General features: G+C 38.6%; 3 protein-coding genes across 6 annotated transcripts; 1 reads left to right on the top strand and 2 right to left on the bottom strand.

Moving 5' to 3' along the window:
* Positions 1 to 834: 834 nt before the first annotated feature.
* Positions 835 to 8,392, bottom strand: LOC107699513 (uncharacterized). The gene is made up of 2 exons (XM_016500789.1): positions 7,962 to 8,392; positions 835 to 4,739 (listed from the first exon to the last, which is right to left on the bottom strand). Exons 1-2 carry the CDS (start codon positions 8,329 to 8,331, stop codon positions 1,015 to 1,017), a joined length of 4,095 nt encoding a protein of 1,364 aa, XP_016356275.1. The 5' UTR covers positions 8,332 to 8,392; the 3' UTR covers positions 835 to 1,014.
* Positions 8,393 to 8,881: 489 nt separating this feature from the next.
* On the bottom strand, positions 8,882 to 12,973 carry LOC107699514 (myb-related transcription factor, partner of profilin). Of its 4 annotated transcripts, none has more exons than XM_016500793.1 (4): positions 12,674 to 12,973; positions 11,842 to 12,559; positions 10,419 to 10,844; positions 8,882 to 10,317 (listed from the first exon to the last, which is right to left on the bottom strand). In XM_016500793.1, the coding sequence occupies exons 2-4, from the start codon at positions 12,146 to 12,148 to the stop codon at positions 9,527 to 9,529; spliced, it is 1,524 nt and encodes a 507-aa protein (XP_016356279.1). In that variant the 5' UTR covers positions 12,149 to 12,559; positions 12,674 to 12,973; the 3' UTR covers positions 8,882 to 9,526. The 4 variants fall into 4 exon arrangements, with proteins under 4 accessions (XP_016356279.1, XP_016356278.1, XP_016356280.1 ...); XM_016500792.1 differs by having other exon boundaries at positions 11,842 to 12,562; XM_016500794.1 differs by having other exon boundaries at positions 10,419 to 10,826; positions 11,842 to 12,973.
* A 3,713-nt stretch (positions 12,974 to 16,686) lies between these two features.
* On the top strand, positions 16,687 to 19,006 carry LOC107699515 (trypsin-3-like). The gene is made up of 5 exons (XM_016500795.1): positions 16,687 to 16,753; positions 16,894 to 17,053; positions 17,995 to 18,248; positions 18,354 to 18,490; positions 18,775 to 19,006. The coding sequence occupies exons 1-5, from the start codon at positions 16,714 to 16,716 to the stop codon at positions 18,922 to 18,924; spliced, it is 741 nt and encodes a 246-aa protein (XP_016356281.1). The 5' UTR covers positions 16,687 to 16,713; the 3' UTR covers positions 18,925 to 19,006.
* Positions 19,007 to 19,123: the final 117 nt, after the last annotated feature.

Genomic DNA, 19,123 nt, shown 5'->3' on the forward strand with positions numbered 1-19,123 from the left:
CAAACTCAGTCCTGGAGGTCCGGTGTCCTGCAGAGTTTAGCCCCAACCCTAATCAAACACACCTGAAGCAGCTTATCAAGCTCTTACTAGGCATACTAGAAACTTCCGGCAGGTGTTGAGGCAAGCTGGAGCTAAACTCTGCAGGACACCGGACCGCCAGGACCGAGTTTGGGCAGCCCTGATGTAGCCTGTTTCTGGTAATACATGTGCATGTGTGTCACACACACGAGATCATAGATTATATGATTATGTGTTTACATACATGTAAATAACTGGACTACTTTATGGATTACTTTATGAAACGTGAATAAAAGCAGTTCACATACATCCTCAAATCAGTTTTTATTTGTGTTTCTTTTATTGACTTTTGACCTCTGGAAATGTCAAATTATTATTATAATAACAAATAATAATTGTCAAAGAGACACTGAGGGAAAAAAATAATTACAGCCTTTCAGAAAGTTTTATATTGCACATACACCATGAAAAGCCAATTACTTGATTTTAAATCTAGTACAAAATGCATATAAACTCATAAACTTCGCATTGTATTACCTCCACTATTTACAAACACAATAAAGTGCACATTATTAACATGTTTAATGGAGTAGCAATGCTCATTAACTCTTAAAACCACTGACACTCTTTAAGAGTCTGCAAACATATTTGAACACCATCATATTACTTGTAAATGACCATAAGACAATGTAGGCTATAATTTCAGCAACTTGACTTTAAATTTAAATAACACTGCAGTTCTTTATAAAATACTTTATTTTAAAATATTTTATTTACTTGTTAATTTGGTTTGTGTGTTTATTGTATGGGGGTAACAAAACACATGAAACTAGGATACATGTTCAGCGCGAAAATTTAATAACTGAATAAAAACATTAACACATTTTAAATCTTCAACACACTTCAGCAGCTTAACAGCAATGTACAATAAAAAAAGCAAAGAGACAGTCAAAACTGAGCTATTGTTGTTTAAGTATATCATTTATAAAATCAAACTCAGACATCTAGCTGTGCATGTTGCATATAATGCATCTGTAATTCTAGTTCTCCAGGCAAAGAGCAACCACATATCATGCACTGAAACAGGTGATCTGGGGCAAAAGGCATTTTATTGCCCATGTTGTGCAGCTCAGTTTGTTGGGCTAACTGAGGTAAGTTTGTTACTTGTGAAATGATTGGCAACTCATTTATGGTGCCCTGTGAGGTAAAGAAGATGCCTTGTGGTAACGGGCCTGGAAGTTGCCTTCCAACAGAATGTATTGGATGTGGAGCAGGTATATTTAGAGCTGGTGGAGGAAAAGGTGGCGAGATAAAAGATGACGGCTGATTTAGAGGAATCTGTTGGCCAGAAATCAGAGCTACGTGCTGTTGTGCCTGGATGTGGCCTTGTTGAACTGGTCCATTTACAAGGGTCTGGGAAACAACTGGAGCAGCCTGAAACCCCCACATCGGAGGTCTGTCCCCAAGGGGAAAACGAGCTGGAGCGTACGGGATGTTCACAGATCCCAACTGGTTTGGGGGAGTTGCACTAACCCAAGTAGGAGGTATCTGAGTCTGTTGCTGGAGCTGTGGCTGATGAAGCTGTTGTTGAAGAAGCTGTTGCGGAACCTGCATTTGCTGAGGCAAGTGCTGTATTAGTCTGTTTTGCTGCTTCTCTAATGACTCTCCAGGTATTTCTTGCAAGCCCACAGATGTAGACATTTCTAAAGATGTTTTCATACCCCATGGAGTGGTATTCGGTAGACCGGAAGCACCAGCGGGTAGGACTATACCACCAGTCGGACCCATCTCTGTTTTAGCCAGACCAGAGGAATTTGGCATTTGCAAATCATGAGTGAGTTTATCAGATTCCTTGTTGGTTGGTGCTTCTAAGTCAACAGTTACATTGCCATCTTCTGATGAATTATTGAACAGCTCTGGTTTAGCTGTTTGCACCGAATCACAGAGTACTGGCCACTGCGACTGCTGCGGGTCTTGAATTGCTCTCGGTGATTGCCTTTTTCCATCCAGAAGTGAAGGCCTGTCCATGTGGTGTTGTGAATGCTTGCCTTTTTGCTCTGTTTCAGATATGCTTATCTCCGAGTAATGATTAGATTGTGCTGACATCGGTACATTTGCTTGAGAAGGTTGCTGCTGGTGCATGAGATCTGGGAGACCATCACATTTAGGCAAGATCGTCTTAAGGTGACTTCCTGGCCACTGCATCTGCACTGCATTGCTTGGCTGGCCTTCCAATAAATTTGTAGGCTTTTGAGAGTGCAGCAGTTCTTCTGATAAAGGCGCCATTTGTAGCTGCCATTCTTGCTGCAAATGAATCTGCTGGGAATGACTTGTAGTGTGCAAGTGCTGCGATCTAAGCTGCATGCGTTGATGTCTATTTGCATCGAAGCTACAGGATTGGTGTGGAATCACATTTGGCAACAGTATTTCTGGCATGATTCTACTAGGTAGAGGCGCCGTCCTTCTGTTGTCTCGATCTAACCTTGGCCTACCTCTCCTGCTGGTACTTACTCTGCCTCTTTGAGAATGTATGGACAGTGGATAACCGTGACTCTGACCTTGCCGTTTACGCATATGAATCTTTTGATGCACGAGCAGACTGCTAAGCCAAGGAAATGATTTATGGCACTCCTGGCATCGATGGGGTCTCTCCCCTGTATGAGTGTTTAGATGGTCTCGAAGCAAGTAGGCTAAAGCAAAGCTCTTGTCACACATATGACACTTGTAAGGCTTCTCACCTGTATGGGAAAGCATGTGCCGCTGAAGCTGGCTCTCATCACTGTAACCCTTACGGCACTGTGTGCAGCGAAACGGCTTTTGTTGATGCAGCCGCTGGTGTGTTTTCATGTTGTGATGAAATGCAAAATCCTTACCACAGTCCGGGCACTTGTATGGCTTCTTCCCGGTGTGGATAATTGAATGCTGCTGCAAATAGCTACTAAATCTGAAGGACTTTTTACACACTTGACACTGATAACCCTTGTTGTGTATGCGCATGTGAAGCTCTAACACTGATCGGTAACGAAAGCACTTTCCACAGTCTCGACACCTGAACGTTTTCTTCTCGGTCTGGTCCTCTAATCCCCCTACTCCCGACATACTGTCAATATCTGCCTCGTCCATACCAACATCATCCTGCTTTTCAAGAACCGCTTTAACCTGATTTGTGATACGTGTTGTGTTTAAACCCATAATGTTAGTCATATGTGTTTGTGAATGGGATTGCAGGATGGATTCTGACTGGAATTTAAGAGGACAATACTGGCAGGCATAGACCTTATCGAATCTTTTGCCGTTACTCATCCTTTCATACTCTGCCTCATGGATTAACATGTGTGCTCTTAAATCAGATGCTGCATAAAAAATTTGAGGGCACAGAGGACAGTTGCGCTGCTGCTCAACATTTGTTTTCTCTTTACCTCCTTGCCTAACAAGAGATGCGTTATGGTTTGTAATACATGCCTCAGACCTAGCTGAGATCTTTTTGTGTTGCCGACAATGTGCTCGCATGTTTTGTGCAAAAGCAAACGCTTTTCCACAGTATGAACAGTGGTAAGGCTTTTGGCCTGTGTGGAGATACTGGTGCTGCTGCAAAAGGCTGCTGTATTTGAAGTTCTTCCCACAGATTTTGCATAGGTGTGCTCTTTCTTCAGTGTGCCTGCGTCGATGGTCCTCCATGACGTAGCGATGCTTGAAGACCATACTACAATCTGGACACTCATATGGCTTCAGCGCAGCGTGGGACCGTTGGTGGATATGCAACGTCACTAAACTCTGAAAGCCTTTGTTGCACACCTGGCACCGATAAGGACTGTCTAATGAGTGACTCTGCATGTGAGCATTGATGGACACCCTGTACTGGAACTCTTTGCGGCACAGAGGGCAGCGAAAAGGTTTTTCCACATTCTGTTCACAAACATGAAGCCTTAATCGCATCATTGTCGAGAAACACATACCGCAATGCTCACACTGAAATTTCCTCCGTTCCTTGTATATCCTCTCAGAGCGTTTCGAATGTGACAGGCTTGGTTGGCTGTTTTCTTTATGAATACTGCGGTGTTTGATGAGGTCACTTCGATGCTGAAAAGTAATGCCACATTCTTTACAAACAAGGGAAGCCTGCTCATCTTGGTGCATGTGAAAGTGTCGATGCAGGTTGTATGTTTCCCGACGAGTGAACTTTTTACCACATTCATTGCATTCCAGTCGGCTTTTCCTTCGCTTGACAACTATGCCTGTCCCATCACTCTTAGATTTATCTTCTCCTTCCTTCTCTTCTGTGTTGTCCTTAACCTTCTCCACGCTTTTGGGATCTTCTCCTTCCTTCTCTTCTGTGTTGTCCTTAACCTTCTCCACACTTTTGGGATCATCTTCTCCTTCCTTCTCTTCTGTGTTGTCCTTAACCTTCTCCACACTTTTGGGATCATCTTCTCCTTCCTTCTCTTCTGTGTTGTCCTTAACCTTCTCCATGCTTTTAGGATCTTCTCTTTCTTTCTCTTCTGTGTTGCCCTTAACCTTCTCCATGCTTTTGGGATCTCCTGCTTCTCCTATCTTCTCTTCTGTGCTTTGCGTTGCATCGTCATGAGACTTTGCTACTTCACTTATATTGGTCGAATCTTCATCTTGTTGTGGTGGGTGTTCTTCTTCTCTGGTATGCTTTGACTCTTTGCTGACATTTTCTGTAGTTTTGTCCGCTGTTTCTTCTTTGTCGGTTGCTTGCCCTGTAGAGTGATAGCAAGAAAAACATTAGATAATAAGTCATTTCCAATGTACCCAATAGGTAGCAGTCATTCAGATTTATAATTGTAATAAACGGTTTAGATTATGTCAGTTGTTTAAAAGGTGTACTGTATTTCATCTAAAGAATGTTGAAAAGCTTGACATGTTGGCAACAAAAAGGTATTAAATACTACCACCATTACTGCCCAGAAAAAGCTACAGTTAACAGACTCTCTTTTTGTGAGAGCATACTTAAAGGGGTCATATGATGTTGCTAAAAAGAACATTATTTTGTGTATTTGGTGTAATGAAATGTGTTTATGCGGTTTAAGGTTAAAAAACACATTATTTTCCACATACTGTACATTATTATTTCTCCTCTATGCCCCGCCTTTCTGAAACGCGTCGATTTTTACAAAGCTCATCTGTCTGAAAAGCCAGGTGTGCTCTGATTGGCCAGCTATCCAGTGCGTTGTGATTGGCCGAATACCTCAAGCGTGTGACAGAAATGTTACGCCCCTACCATACTGTGATAATCTGTCCGGCCGGAGCGACGAGACAAAAACATTAAAACCCATTATAAACAAGGCATTTGTTGCATCCAGTGGGGACATAATTACTGATTATAATAACTTATACTGTCTTTTTACACGTTGCATTGCACCGCGTAAACATAAAACCATGTCTGCATTTGTGATCGGAGAAATGACAAACAACAAGCGCTACTCTACACTGCTCAAAACTCGAGTTTGAATCGTCAGTGGCAAATCCTTTATATATACAAAAAAACTTACTTACAGTCTGAGAGTCAGAACAGTCTCTTTGGATTTGAGACTTTAGTCTTAGCAACTTTACAGATCTTCTTTATGCACCAAGAGCTTGTAACACTTCAAAGAGAAAGGAAAAATTGAAATCGCATCATATGACCCGTTTAATAAACTATTAGAGGCTTTTCAGCTATTTTTAAACAGTGCAATGATTATTATAAAAAAATCATAAAACAGTAAAAATTGTAAAAGGTAAAAACAAACATATCAAACTACTGTTTTGACCAACAAATATTGTAATTAATATACTGTATAAATTAGCGGTTTTCACTCTGCTATAGAGCATCTGTAGATAAAATAAGATGAAGCTGGAATTTTACTTTGATGGACAAATGCAAGAAAATCACTCTTAAGTTTAAAAACTTGAGAAAAAATAAATTTGAAGTTTAAAATCTAAATTCTTGAAACCTACAAAAGCACTGATAGAGAAAACAAACATTTGTGTAACTGAACATTTGACTCAAAAGCTGTTACTGAGATAGCTGTATGACATCTGGCACCAATGTCCCCTATTTCTGCTTTCAAAACAGTCATACAAATGTTCACTTCATCAGTACCCTATCGTATGTGTCTATCTCTGTCCATTTCATTCTCCATGCCTTACCACTTATGGCGCTTTTCCACTGCGTGGTACGACTCGGCACGGCACAGTACGGCATGGTTTGCGTTTCCGCTGCAGTTCAGTACCACTTTAGAGTGAGCGGGATTATTCACATGTCATGCAGTGGAAAAGCACCATTAATGGCTAAATCATGTGACCTGGTTGTACAATGTGTCATTATTACCATTCACCCTGAATTCATTTGCCCATTTTTTCAGTGGCCCTGGTTCCAGACTAGGGCTGCACGATGTACCCAGTGGTACCCTCTGTAATCAGAGGTAAATCTCCAGCACGTGCGTGCTTTCACATGGAGCAGCATTAACTACACAGAGCCGTTGTTCACTGACGAGCTGCGCAAAATATCCCGCATGCGATTTATCGTGCAGCCCTATTCCAGACAAACTTTTCTCGTTCATTTCCGCATAGGTATTTTTTAAAAGTAACTGCTAGGAGTTATAAGCAATGAATCAAACCAACCAGTACAAGGTACGAGACTGTGTACTTAATGGCTTTAATAAGATAAAGAACTACAACCTCATTAAGCATTACAAATGACACAATCATAAAACAAATGATTAGACTTGTGCCGGTATTCGGTAATGCGATATATCACGGTAATGAATATGCACGGTATTGTTAATGCATTAACTAAGGTTAACTAATGAGGTCTTATTGTAAAGTGATACCTATTGGTCTTTATAGTTCTTTTGCACTTTAATCTGTGTAAAACTTTTAACTTTATACATTTTTCTGTATTGCCTTATTGCATTTAAATGTTCAGTTATTTTTGTTATAAGAAAAAAAGTTATTAAACCTGTTATACTCTATTATGACAGCACTTTTTTAAACGAAAGTTCAATATCGTGATAAAACCGTATACCGTGATAAAAGCATTAGCAATTAACCGCAACATGAAAATTTGATACCGGCATATCCCTACAAATGATGGAGCAATCTAAAACGTTTTGATCATAGATAGATAGATAGCTAGATAGAACTTTTTTTTTTAATTATGCAAACAAATATTTAAGTAGTTAGAAATTGTAGGGGGACCTGACTCCAAGTCCAGTGCTTCTTGGGAGTGGCTGAGCGCTATTGTTTTTTTGGCTGATTTGTTTGTTATGATTCTCTTATTGGTGGAGATTTCTCTGTAGAATCAATGTCGTTTATTGTTTTTTCACCAGGAATTCCACTATTGAACACTTATTTCAAACCAAGTTTAAAAAAGCAGACTGATGGCTTAAAGTATAAACAATTAATTATATGCCATATACCTATAATTAACAACCTTGTAGCTCAAAGTATGTCTCTTTAAAAGTTTCTAAGTCAACTCCACTATGGAGTAAATTAATGTGATTTTTACTTCAGGAACCAGACTGTTGCACTCTGTGCTTTGAAAAAAAAAAAAGAAAAAAAAAAAAGTACATTCTGAATGGGTGACAGTGCCAAGTATGTAACAACTGCCTTGAATATATCTATCCAAAATTTCTACATTTTATATATGTATGTATGTATGTATATATATATAAATTGTTGTATGCAATTCTTACTAATTAAAACATCTAAAACGAGTCTAGATCTTCACGCATGAAAATGTTTAAACAAGCAGTTGTGTTTCTGATTGGGTTAAAACAGGCCAGAGAAAATAATTGCTGTCAGGAAGAAAAAACCGCTCCAAGAGTTTCTGCATGCTCTTTCCACGTCTAAATATATGTGTGAAATTGCACAAGTCTATGCGATGTTCAAGAAAGCGGCGCGTGCCCTTTACCGTCTGCCCGTGATGCAAAGGTACTTACCGAGGTTTTCATTGTGCAAACGATCCGATATCACATCGCAGTCCGTTCCGGGCTCAGCTGAAACGAGATCTTTGTTATCATTCAGAGGCAGCTCGTCCTCCTTAGATTTAGCATTACAGGACATTCCTGATGCATCTTTGTTGCGTGGTGAAATAGCAACGCCATGTGGAGGTGAATTTTCACTTGCTGGTGAAGACGGAACACCAGGGTCAGTCGTTCCCTTTACGTCGCTTTCTTGTGCACAAACCTCCGCGTCACAATCGGCTACTGTAGCTGAAACAGGTTGTAGTTCAGGTTTGTTTTCACCGAGTGTACCGTTAATGAGTTTCTCTTCTAATGGTTGTTCGGATTCAGACTGCACGGTAGCCATTTTTCACATATTTTTCTCTTTTCTCTCCACCCCTAAAAACGTGGAAGCCAACGATTGATTGGAAGCGTGTGCTACGTCACATGCGCCCCCTGCGACTACATTTAAAGCGACACCTTTCGATAAAAGTTGATGGCTCGGATTTAGCGGCTTATTTGCGTTTTAGAATTACTTACTAAGTTTTATAGACTTAGCAGTTTTATTGATAACCATGGTCAGTCAGGTATTTAGCGTATGTATGTACGACTTTTTGTGTAGATAATCTTTAAATAAAATATAAATCTAAAAACCAAAGTAATTAACATGCATCCGGGAACCAAGGCTGCATTAAAAGATAAAATTATTAAATATTACTACGATTTAAAGCAACTGTTCTACTATATATTTTCATATTCCTGTGATGAAATATGTGTCAAATTATTCTTCAGAAATTTTTAATATTCTGCTTTGGTGGACAAAACAAAATTCCTATTATCAATGTTGAAAACAGGTGTGTGTGCATTTCCTGTGATAATAATAATAATAAAAAAAGATAAATGTATTGATTGCTTTTATTAAAACTTGTTCATAGGCAGACATTTTTTCCAAGTACAAGTGATTTTTGTTAACATGGTGAAAAGTTTGCAAAATAGTATATTGCATTGCATGCAGAGTGACCAGGAGACCTTAGATCTCTACATTAGTCAGCAATTCTGATAAATGCATTTATTTCCATGGAACTGGAGAGATTCTATGCAATATAATGTCCCTTAAACAGCATTTGGATGTATTTTCTTAAACAGTGATAGTAGCAAAAGTAAAATGTCATTTTGCACTGATATTCAGTGCCTCAATTAAAAAATAAAAATGAATGATGTTTATCTTGCCACAGTATGAATACTGAAGAGTTTTTAAGCCTGCCTAGAGGATTTTTTTTTCTAAACTTGCAATTATTATATATGAACTTAAGCAAGCAGATCCATAAAATGTCAGTAATTTACTAACAGCAACAAGAGTCCAGAAGTCAATTTAGATATAGCTTTGAGCTTTTTGGTGTACATATTATACAATTTATTATATATCTGTGACAGGCATAACAAAGGGTGGCTGCAATATGACATGGCACAATCTGCGACTAGTTAACCTTATAAAACATTGCTTAAATAAATACATTTACTGTAACTGAATACAGTTCAATTGTCCACATCTCACGGCAATATCAACGTCTGCGTCTTCGTCTGAGGTCTACTGTTCTTCCACGGCGTGGCTGTTGAGTTACTCCATTCATGTCATTCGGTGGTTCAGTGTGCCGAGTACCATCTAAAATATCTGGAGGTGGTGGTAGAGGTGGAACAGTTGCTGTGATTTGCTGCTCTAGCTGTGGCTGCTCCTGTGGCAATAACAGTTGTTCATAAGGCTGCTGTTGTGGAGGTTCCTGTTGCTGTTGATGCTGTGCAGGTTGCTGTAATTGTTGTTGCTGTTGCTGTAGTTGCTGTTGTGGAATTTGTTGCTGAGGCGGCTGATGCTGCATCTCAAGTAGACCCAACAGACGTTGCAAAAGTACATTATTCTGCTGCAAGCTATTTGTAAGAGCCTCTTGCGAAGCCACAAGCGTCCGCATATCACTTCTAAAACCTTCTCCAAACTCACGCAGGTTCTGCTCCATGCGATCTCCAAGCTGCATGGCTGCTTCTCCCAGTCCACGAAGTTCATCTTCCAGCCAGGAAGTGCATGGTGGAGGGGGCTCCAGCGGACCCTGGTGGGTTCCTAAAGATGGTTCTGGGCTTGGCTGAGGAGTCCCGTTGAGGAATGGGGCACTGTATAGTGGTGAAGGAGGTAGCCAGCGTTCTGATGTTGGAGGTGGTACTATTCCCAGACCCAAGCCCAAACCCAGTTTATCCTCCATGCTGTTCTCCACACCCTCACAATCATCTCCATCTTCACCCTCTTGCTCACCAGCTTCATCCTCTTTTTCGAAACCATCTCTTTCAGAGCTATCTCCAACTACAACTGAAACAGTAATAACATATACATAAACTTTAAATAAATATTCTCGGACTTTATTGTAGAATCAGATTTGTAGGATCAACCCCCCTACAGTAAAAAGTTACCTGGATCAGTGTCTGACAAACATGTGAAACTGGCTTTTCCTCTGGTGCTCTGCTTTTGACGAGATTGCTGGAGCCTGGGACTGACTTGGGTCGGCCTTCCCAAAATCGCAGCCCCTCTGCTTGATGGCAGGTAGCAGGTGCGGTGCCTTGCGTCGGCCAGTCTACCACCGTTACGTCTTTTCAGGTCATCCCAGCGTTTCTTCACTTCTCTTAGAGTCCGAGGTACTCTAGACACAGCATTGACACGCTCAAGAATCCCAGCCCAAATGCGCTCTCTTTCTCGGCGCCGGAGCCTCCCTGCTGGACCGAACAGCTCTCCCTCACAACGGGTCACCTCTGATACCAACACCTCCAGCTCTGCCCCGCTAAAGCGACTCTTCCTTTTTCCAACACCACCTGCGGTTAATGCTGAAGGCACACCCCTGTCTTTAAATAAAAGGCAAATTTTCATTTAACACAAAACAAGGTTTTGTATTTCTATTCAAAGGCACACCAAATAATTTTTTGTTGGCTTTTGTTGCACTGGTTAATATGGCACTAATGGTCTTTTGGACTAATACTGACATCTAGCAGCATGAATGCAGCATCAAGCAGAAGTGTGTTACTACAGACAATTTTCAAGGGTCAATGACAGATAAAAATATCTGGGATGATAAAAAGGATAAATAATTTTAAATTAGTTCAAAACACCAAGTTTGTAGTAAATGTCATTTCTGTATTCATGGTGGTTTCATTTTTGGAGGGAAATTTTTTTTTTTAATATTTAAAATTCTACTTAAAAATGCAAATATAACATTTTTATAAAATGTAATTTTTGTATTAATGGTGGTAAAAAAAAACATTACTAATTTATTATTTAAATGTCTTGTTCAAGACATTTTGTTTTAGAAAAGGTCATTAAAAAAAAAGGTGTACACATCATTTTCAAAAAGTATTTTATGATGCAGTTTCATATTTTCATATCATATATTTTTTATACCAAAAATATCAGGATTATTAAAATAAGAAGAAAAACACTTGACTGATCTTGACAATTACAATGTATTAGACAGACTATAACAATCATCATACTACCTACCTAGACATTTCATTTTTAAGTTTGGTCTTTTAAATTGAAACAATGTGTTCAGAGTAAAAGCTGTAAAACAGTGTCACGTCATTGACCCATAAACATCCTATTTGCAGTCATCCATGATTCTGCAAGTAGAAGTTGTCTAATATTAGGATGTTACTGAGAAAAACTTTATGCTACTACCAAGTCTTCATCTTAAGTGAGTGTACATGATTTTTAATGTTTTACTTGTACTTAATTTCTATAACTGTAAAACCTTAGTAACAAGGGAAAAATAACAATTATTACTGTACTATCAGCAGTAAAGTAAAATCACATATTATTACAGACTTCCTACCATCTAACACTTACTTTGTTCAATTGGGATGAGTTCATCCGAAGACATTCCAGGTGCGACTATGTTAGGATGCACAACTACAACGTTAAAAGGCAGGCTGCTTGGCAACCCACCATTCTCGTGGTCACAACTCCCCTCCGAGTCTTCATCTTCCCTGGGGAAACCGTCCTCTGAAACCCCGCATCCAAAGGGCCCCTCTGGAGACTCCACTTTGATGTGCATGGGAGGCGAGTGCTCATACAGCAACCCCCCCTCCTCGTAGTATTCAGTCATGGATATGTTGTGGTTTACAGACACACCAATGTGACTGGTGGACAGCATGCCATTCACAAGGAGGGTGAAGAGCCACCATGCTGTTCCATGGCAAGACGTTCATTGCTTCATTGTGTTGTCTAACAAGAATAGCCTTAATAATGGGCTCAGTAATACACAGTCACAGAAAATAGATATTTGCTATGGGACAGTAATAGGTTAACGTGTCATTTTAGAAAGGGGCTTGTGTTCATTTACACTGATTCTACGCAATTATTGCGATGTTTTTGTTTACTGTATCTTACTAACGTTAGACCAAGAAAACCAAAACCTGTGGCTTCAGTCCAAAAGCAAAACTCGGAGATGTTCTTCTGATATTTTATGTTTGATATTATGTATTTGTATCACTCATTACATGCAGACATCTTAGAGCTCTCGTAATTGACATTAAATCTGGCAATGACAAGTAAAAATCCGAGGCTACTGAGGAGAGGGCGAGAAATAAAACAAAGAATGCATGGATAATATAGTTGAATTCACATTTAACTAATTGTTTAATTAAGGGAATATTTTAAATATAAAGGCCAAAATTACCTGTGTCGCAGCAATGCGCATATATTCTGCACCACATCCGCAATGGATGCGCATTCCGCATAAATTACGTTAGCCGCCACTACGTTAGCTCTTCTCAAGCAAATACTGCTGTTCGTGTAAAGTCATGTATGCGACGTGCTCGCATTACGAGAAAGATCTAGTTTTGGAAAGAATAATCCGCACTCTCACCGTCGTACTATGATAAATGGATAGAAAGTTTTAAACACAATACTAAAAGGATATAAGTGCATAGATGCAAAGCTAACCTCGTAAAATCCTAAATGTACACAGAATCCAAATCGTCGCAGGAATATGACATCACACAAAGATATTCGCCGTGTGGCTATTTCTGAAACCCTGAAAGTGATATTTTATCAATTTAAACGACGATAGTATATTTAAACACGTCAGTCTTTTGTCATCTTGCACACATTTTTTTTTTAAATTAAAAATAAAAACCGAAATAAAAGGAGTTGGTCTGTACAATTCAAAAAGTGCTGTGAAATGCATTAGGCCTACAAGTTTGCCTTAACTTTTCAAAACATAAAACACTTAATAATAGTTTCATATTAAACACTGTGTTTTCAAATGCAGGTGAAACAAAAAGTCAGCTTGGTGCTAACCTAGATTTAGCTTAGTAGCTATTCCAGATGTTACCACATAAGTCTTCTAGAGCAGTGATTCACAACCCTGGTCCTGGAGACACCCCAACACTGCACGTTTTGCATGTCTCCTTAATCAAACACACCTGAATCAGGTCATCAGCTCATAAGTAGAGACTCCAAGATCTGAAACTGGTGTGTCAGAGAAAGGATACATACAAAATGTGCAGTGTTGGGGTGCCTCTAGGACCAGGATTGGGAACCACTGTTCTAGAGAATTTGGTGCTTGCACATTTATGTGATTATTTCTATTTATTCTCCAAAATTGTCAATGCATAAAAATAAGTAGTAGTAATAAGAATAAATAATAAGTGGAAATAAAAGTAACAGTCTATGCTGTCTAAATGAGAAAAAGTAAGAAAAATATATGATGCACTTGATTAAAATAATATAGCTGCTCCGAGATCACATTATTGAACAAAAAACATGCAATGGCTTGGACTACTTTTATTAATTGCTCTCACCGGAGTGTGAAGGATCCCTTTGCTTAAAATCATCCTCCCTTATATACCTATTTATGCAACTGGACTTTTGATTCAAAACTGAGATATATCCCTTGTGACAATGTCCAGATGCATGTGGCAACTAGCCTGCTTTCCTTAACAAAGTGATACTGATGTATATAATACGGAACTAAATCTAGAATTTATTTTTCTCAAAGATATAAAAGGCAGACAATAAAGTATTTATCATAGAAAAAAAACAAAGATTCAGCATTTTTTTTATCCTTGTATAGCCTTCGTTTGCCACCTGTATGCTCCCACAAGAGCTAATGATTTATTTGTGATTTCTTGGAATTACCAATGGAGCAAAAAACCACACAGATTTCACCACACGGTGCCAACCACAAGTAACTTTTTTGTAAAGTTTTGTTTCTGTCCACCTCCTTTTTAGGTAAAATGTTTCATTATTGACTTGGTGGACATCATTTTTTAAATTATGAATTTTAAAAGTGACATGTCTTTCTAACATAATGCGATGCCTAGTATAAATAATTAACAATATCTTAATAAAAGTGTCCTTACCAGTCTGTATGTCCTAGAACACAAGGTGGTAGATATTCTAGAGGTACATGGTACTTCACTTTCCTTAACCATGTTGAATTTATGTATATACATCACACATAAATGTACATTTATTTATTTAAATTGATATTAATCTATTTACATTATGATATTAATGATATATGATATTAATATTTACATAAATATATGTACATGTCATGAATATTAAAAAGTAAATAAATAGAAATATAAAGAGGACAGTCATATATAATTATGAAAATGTGTGAAAGGTAATTCGGATTGTAATTGTAACAATAGCCTGAATGTTTAAAAATGAATTTTAAAGATCTCAGGACCGTCTCCTCCTGAGGAGTCAGCTACAGAATCGTGTCACCAGCAGTGCAGAGCTTGCTCAGGAATGGCAGCAGGTTGGTGTGAGAGCATCTGCACGCACAGCGAGGCCAAGACTTTTGGACAATGGCCTGGTGTCAAGAAGGGCAGCAAAGAAGCCACTTCTCTCCAATAAAAACGTCAAGGACAGACTGAAATTCTGCAGGAAGTACAAGGATTGGACAGCAGAAGACTGGAGCAGTTATTGTTTTCTGATGAAGCTCCCTTCCGACTGTTTGGGACATCTGGAAAATCGATTGTTTGGAGAAGAAAAGGTGAATGCTACCATGAGTCCTATGTTGTGCCAACAGTGAAGCATCCTGAGACCATCCATGTGTGGGGTTGCTTTTCAACCAAGGGAGTCGGCTTTCTCATAATTCTGCCCAAAAACACTGCCATGAATAAAGAATGGTGATGATCCATGCATTTTCCAGCATGATGGAGCACCTTGTCACAAAGCAAGTCATAAAGAAGTGGCTCGAAGATCATTACATTCAAATTTTGGATCTGTGGCCAGGCAACTCCCCGGATCTCAATCCCATAGAGAACCTGTGGTCAGTCCTCGAAAAGCGAGTGGACAAGCAGAAGCCCACAAATTGTGATCAACTCCGAGAACTAATAAGGCAAGAATGGATCGCCATCAGTCAGGATTTGGCCCAGAAGCTAATATCCAGCATGCCAGAGCGAATTGCAGAGGTTATGAAGAACAAAGGTCAACACTGTCAATATTAACTCATTACATTTTTTTGCCAATAAAAGCCTTTAAAACTTATGATATGCTTATCAGTTTTCCAGTATACCATAGAAACATGTGGAAAAATAATCTACAAATACTGAAGCAGCAAACTTTGCAAAACACAAAACTTACGTCACTGCCAAAACTTTTGGCCATGACTGTACAAATGGAGAATCTGCTGCTCGGAACTGTGCAGCAGTGTTATTCACTGTGCCTGTGTGAAATGTCTGATTAAACATTTCTAAATTGTTCGATAGAAGATAGCGTCTCCAGAGACACCTTGAACGGTTTAGCTGGCACATGTTGATTCAGTTTAATATTTTCCCATGTCATGTTTATTTAAAGTCACAGGTTCGTAAGAATTTTGTAACATTTCAGAAAACAAGGTTACCGTCAGCCAAGATTTTACAGTTTATTTACTAATGGAAAATAATACAGTCACAAAGAGTTATTCATCAGTGCCCACTTTCAATGAACTGGGCTAATGTTACAACTTAAAATGGTTTCTACAGTCTGAAATAAATTGGCATTTTTGACAAATACAAAATACAATATGTTTTCCCACTCAGTCATCCCTAATGTGCTCATTTTCTAATTCCTGGATGTGATCACTTTGTTTAAAAAGAATAAAAGAGCTCTTTAAAGTGAAACTCCACAGACTGTGCAGACAATCACATTATACAATGTAATTAATTTAACTAACTTTTTATCATAACATTTTTTAAACTAATTTAACATAAGCACCGATTTTAACACAAATATGAGCTATATGCAACATTAGTCAAGACTTAAATCTGATTACAATTAAGTGGCTTATCTTCAAAATTGAAGAGCTTGTCATGATAAAAATAAATAAATATATAACATTAAAACATTTGTTTTTGTTTATACTTCCTTAGTACCTAAACATTTTTCTTTAAGGAGCACATATCAATATTTACTTCTCATGACAGATATGTAACCAAAATGTCCCCTTTTTAAATAATTGCTGCAAAGAACATCTTAGAAAAATAGTAAGAAACATCCATTAATTAATGATTTGTGAATATAGTTTCTTACATAAAATGATTTGCAATAACATCCTAAGAGAATCTGTACATTATGATAAAGCACATGCTGGAGTCATACACTGCTTGCTTATATAATGAATGCATGTATGCCCTTGAAAATGATCTCAAGCTGTGGAGTAGACAGAGTATAAAAAGCGGTTCTTAAAACCTTCAGGACACATCACTCAGCAGCTTCAACATGAAGGCTCTCATTCTTCTGGCTCTGTTCACTGTGGCTTGTAAGTAATGGGGCAGGGGAGATTTAGAGAATTATTAATACAGATCTCTTAAGTAAAAAAAAAAATGTAATTCCAAGTGTTCTGTTCAATTATTTTTTTGTAAAATAAAAATGTGACACTAAAACGATATATTTTCCCAGATGCTGCTCCTCTGGATGAGGATGACAAGATCGTCGGCGGATTCGAGTGTACTAAGAATGGTGTTCCATACCAGGTTTCCCTGAACAGTGGTTACCACTTTTGCGGTGGCTCTCTGATCACCAACAACTGGGTTGTGTCTGCTGCTCACTGTTACAAGTCGTAAGTGAAATATGTTTTTTTTGCATGTGCATAGTATTGGGGAGACGAATTAGTTGTCACATGGGGAAGTTTTCAAAATCATTAGATCTCAGTAACTTAAGGTTTTGAACTGAGTTGCACAAAGTTCTTTAGATTTGAATTAAGAATAATTTTTTGTTTAATGATTTTTACTATATAATGAAGGAAGATTAGTATTTTCTGTTACTTTTAACATTTTATGTGTTATAAATTGTTGTGTGCTTATTTTTTAACCATTTAAATTTCTCTGAGAGCCATTAATTAAAAAAGAAAAATGTAATGGCAAGTTTACACTATGTTTAAAAGTTTGAGGTCAGTAAGATTTTTTTATAAATAAATTAATACTTTTTATTTAACAAAGATGCCTTACATTTATAAAAAGGACAGTAAAGACGCTGATTATTCTGTTTCAAATAAATGCTGTTCTTTTGAACGTACTATTCATCAAAGAATCCTGGAAAAAAAGGTTTCCACAAAAATATTAGGTAGCACAACTGTTTTCAAAATTGGTAATAATAACAATGTTTCTTGAGCACCAAATCAGCATATTAAAATGAGTTCTGATAATCATATGACACTAAAGACTGCAGTAACCGCTGCTAAAAATTCAGCATTAGCAAATCAAAAACATTAAAACATCTTACTGACTGCAAAAGTTTGAACAGTAGCGTGGCTATTGGGTTAGAAATCTTCAGTAGCTTTACTGTAGTCATGATTCTACTATATGTATCTAGAAATTACCTTTCAAAAATAAATTCTACAAGAGGCACATAACTTATGAACCATTAGCAATCACAATTTCAGCCAACAAAGTGCACATTTTCTTAAGTCCAATACAAATAAAATGCAGAAATTTGTTAAGGAGTTTAAAGTTTGTTGTTTTCTGTATGAACCAATAATCACTTACTCGTCTCTGTTCTCAGTTCTATCCAGGTGCGTCTGGGTGAGCACAACATTGACGTCTCTGAGGGCACCGAGCAGTTCATCAGCTCCCAAAAGATCATCAGACACCCCAGTTACAACAGCAACACTCTGGACAATGACATCATGCTGATCAAGCTGGCCAGCACCGCCAGTCTGAACAGCTACGTTCAGACCGTCTCTCTGCCTTCAAGCTGTGCTTCAGCTGGTAGCGAATGCCTTATCTCTGGATGGGGAAACATGAGCGCCACTGGAAGTGCGTACTTCATGCATAACACTTTGTACATAAATCAGGTCATCTTAGAATAACACAGTGAACACCTTCAAACTCACCTATAGTGAGCACTTGATATTTCCTTAGGCAACTACCCCAGCCGTCTGATGTGCCTGTGGGCTCCTATCCTGAGTGACACTACCTGCAGAAATGCCTACCCTGGTCAGATCTCCTCCAACATGTTCTGCGCTGGCTTCATGGAGGGAGGCAAGGACTCCTGCCAGGTAAGATCACTGCTAGTTACAGCGGTAATGTCATGCTAATACAGTGTTTCTCAACCCTGGTCCTGGGCGCCCCCCAACACTGCACATTTTGTGTGTCTCCCTTATCTGACACACCCATTTCAGGTCCTGGAGTTTCTTCTTATGAGCTCATGAGCTGAATCATGTGTGTTTGATTAGGGAGACACACAAAATGTGCAGTGTTGGGGGGCGCCCAGGACCAGGGTTGAGAAACACTGTGCTAATAGATTTTAATTTGACTTCTATGAAACACTTGTGGCTTGCAGGGTGACTCTGGTGGCCCAGTGGTGTGCAGCAACCGGTTGCAGGGTATTGTGTCCTGGGGTTACGGCTGTGCCCAGAGGAACCAACCTGGTGTCTATACCAAGGTCTGCAACTACGTCTCCTGGATCAACACCACCATCAACTCCAACTAAGCTCCCACAGATTTTTTGAACCCATAATCATGGCATGTTGCAATATCATTTGGCAAACATAAAATAAACATCTGAGAACAAACATTAAAGATGTTTGATTGTATTATTTATCATTTGTAATATAGATACAAGTTTTATGAGATATGTTTTACTATTAATTTAGTTTTAAAGTCCAAACCGTTATACAAGTTGTATGAGG

This window comes from Sinocyclocheilus anshuiensis, unplaced genomic scaffold (genome assembly GCF_001515605.1).
Source record: "Sinocyclocheilus anshuiensis isolate Anshui unplaced genomic scaffold, SAMN03320099.WGS_v1.1 scaffold670, whole genome shotgun sequence".
In the NCBI taxonomy this organism is placed as follows: Eukaryota; Metazoa; Chordata; class Actinopteri; order Cypriniformes; family Cyprinidae; genus Sinocyclocheilus; species Sinocyclocheilus anshuiensis.

Excerpts from the sequence above, each read along its gene's own strand:
- LOC107699513 (XM_016500789.1), bottom strand. The coding sequence starts at position 8,331 with ATGGCTACCGTGCAGTCTGAATCCGAACAACCATTAGAAGAGAAACTC. Across the intron at positions 4,740-7,961 it reads TTTGCACAATGAAAACCTCG|GGCAAGCAACCGACAAAGAA; the intron begins GTAAGTACCTTT and ends ATCACTCTACAG.
- LOC107699514 (XM_016500793.1), bottom strand. The coding sequence starts at position 12,148 with ATGCTGTCCACCAGTCACATTGGTGTGTCTGTAAACCACAACATATCC. Across the intron at positions 10,845-11,841 it reads ACTCATCCCAATTGAACAAA|ACAGGGGTGTGCCTTCAGCA; the intron begins GTAAGTGTTAGA and ends TTTTATTTAAAG. Across the intron at positions 10,318-10,418 it reads TTTGTCAGACACTGATCCAG|TTGTAGTTGGAGATAGCTCT; the intron begins GTAACTTTTTAC and ends TTACTGTTTCAG.
- LOC107699515 (XM_016500795.1), top strand. The coding sequence starts at position 16,714 with ATGAAGGCTCTCATTCTTCTGGCTCTGTTCACTGTGGCTT. Across the intron at positions 17,054-17,994 it reads GCTGCTCACTGTTACAAGTC|TTCTATCCAGGTGCGTCTGG; the intron begins GTAAGTGAAATA and ends CTCTGTTCTCAG. Across the intron at positions 18,249-18,353 it reads AAACATGAGCGCCACTGGAA|GCAACTACCCCAGCCGTCTG; the intron begins GTGCGTACTTCA and ends ATATTTCCTTAG.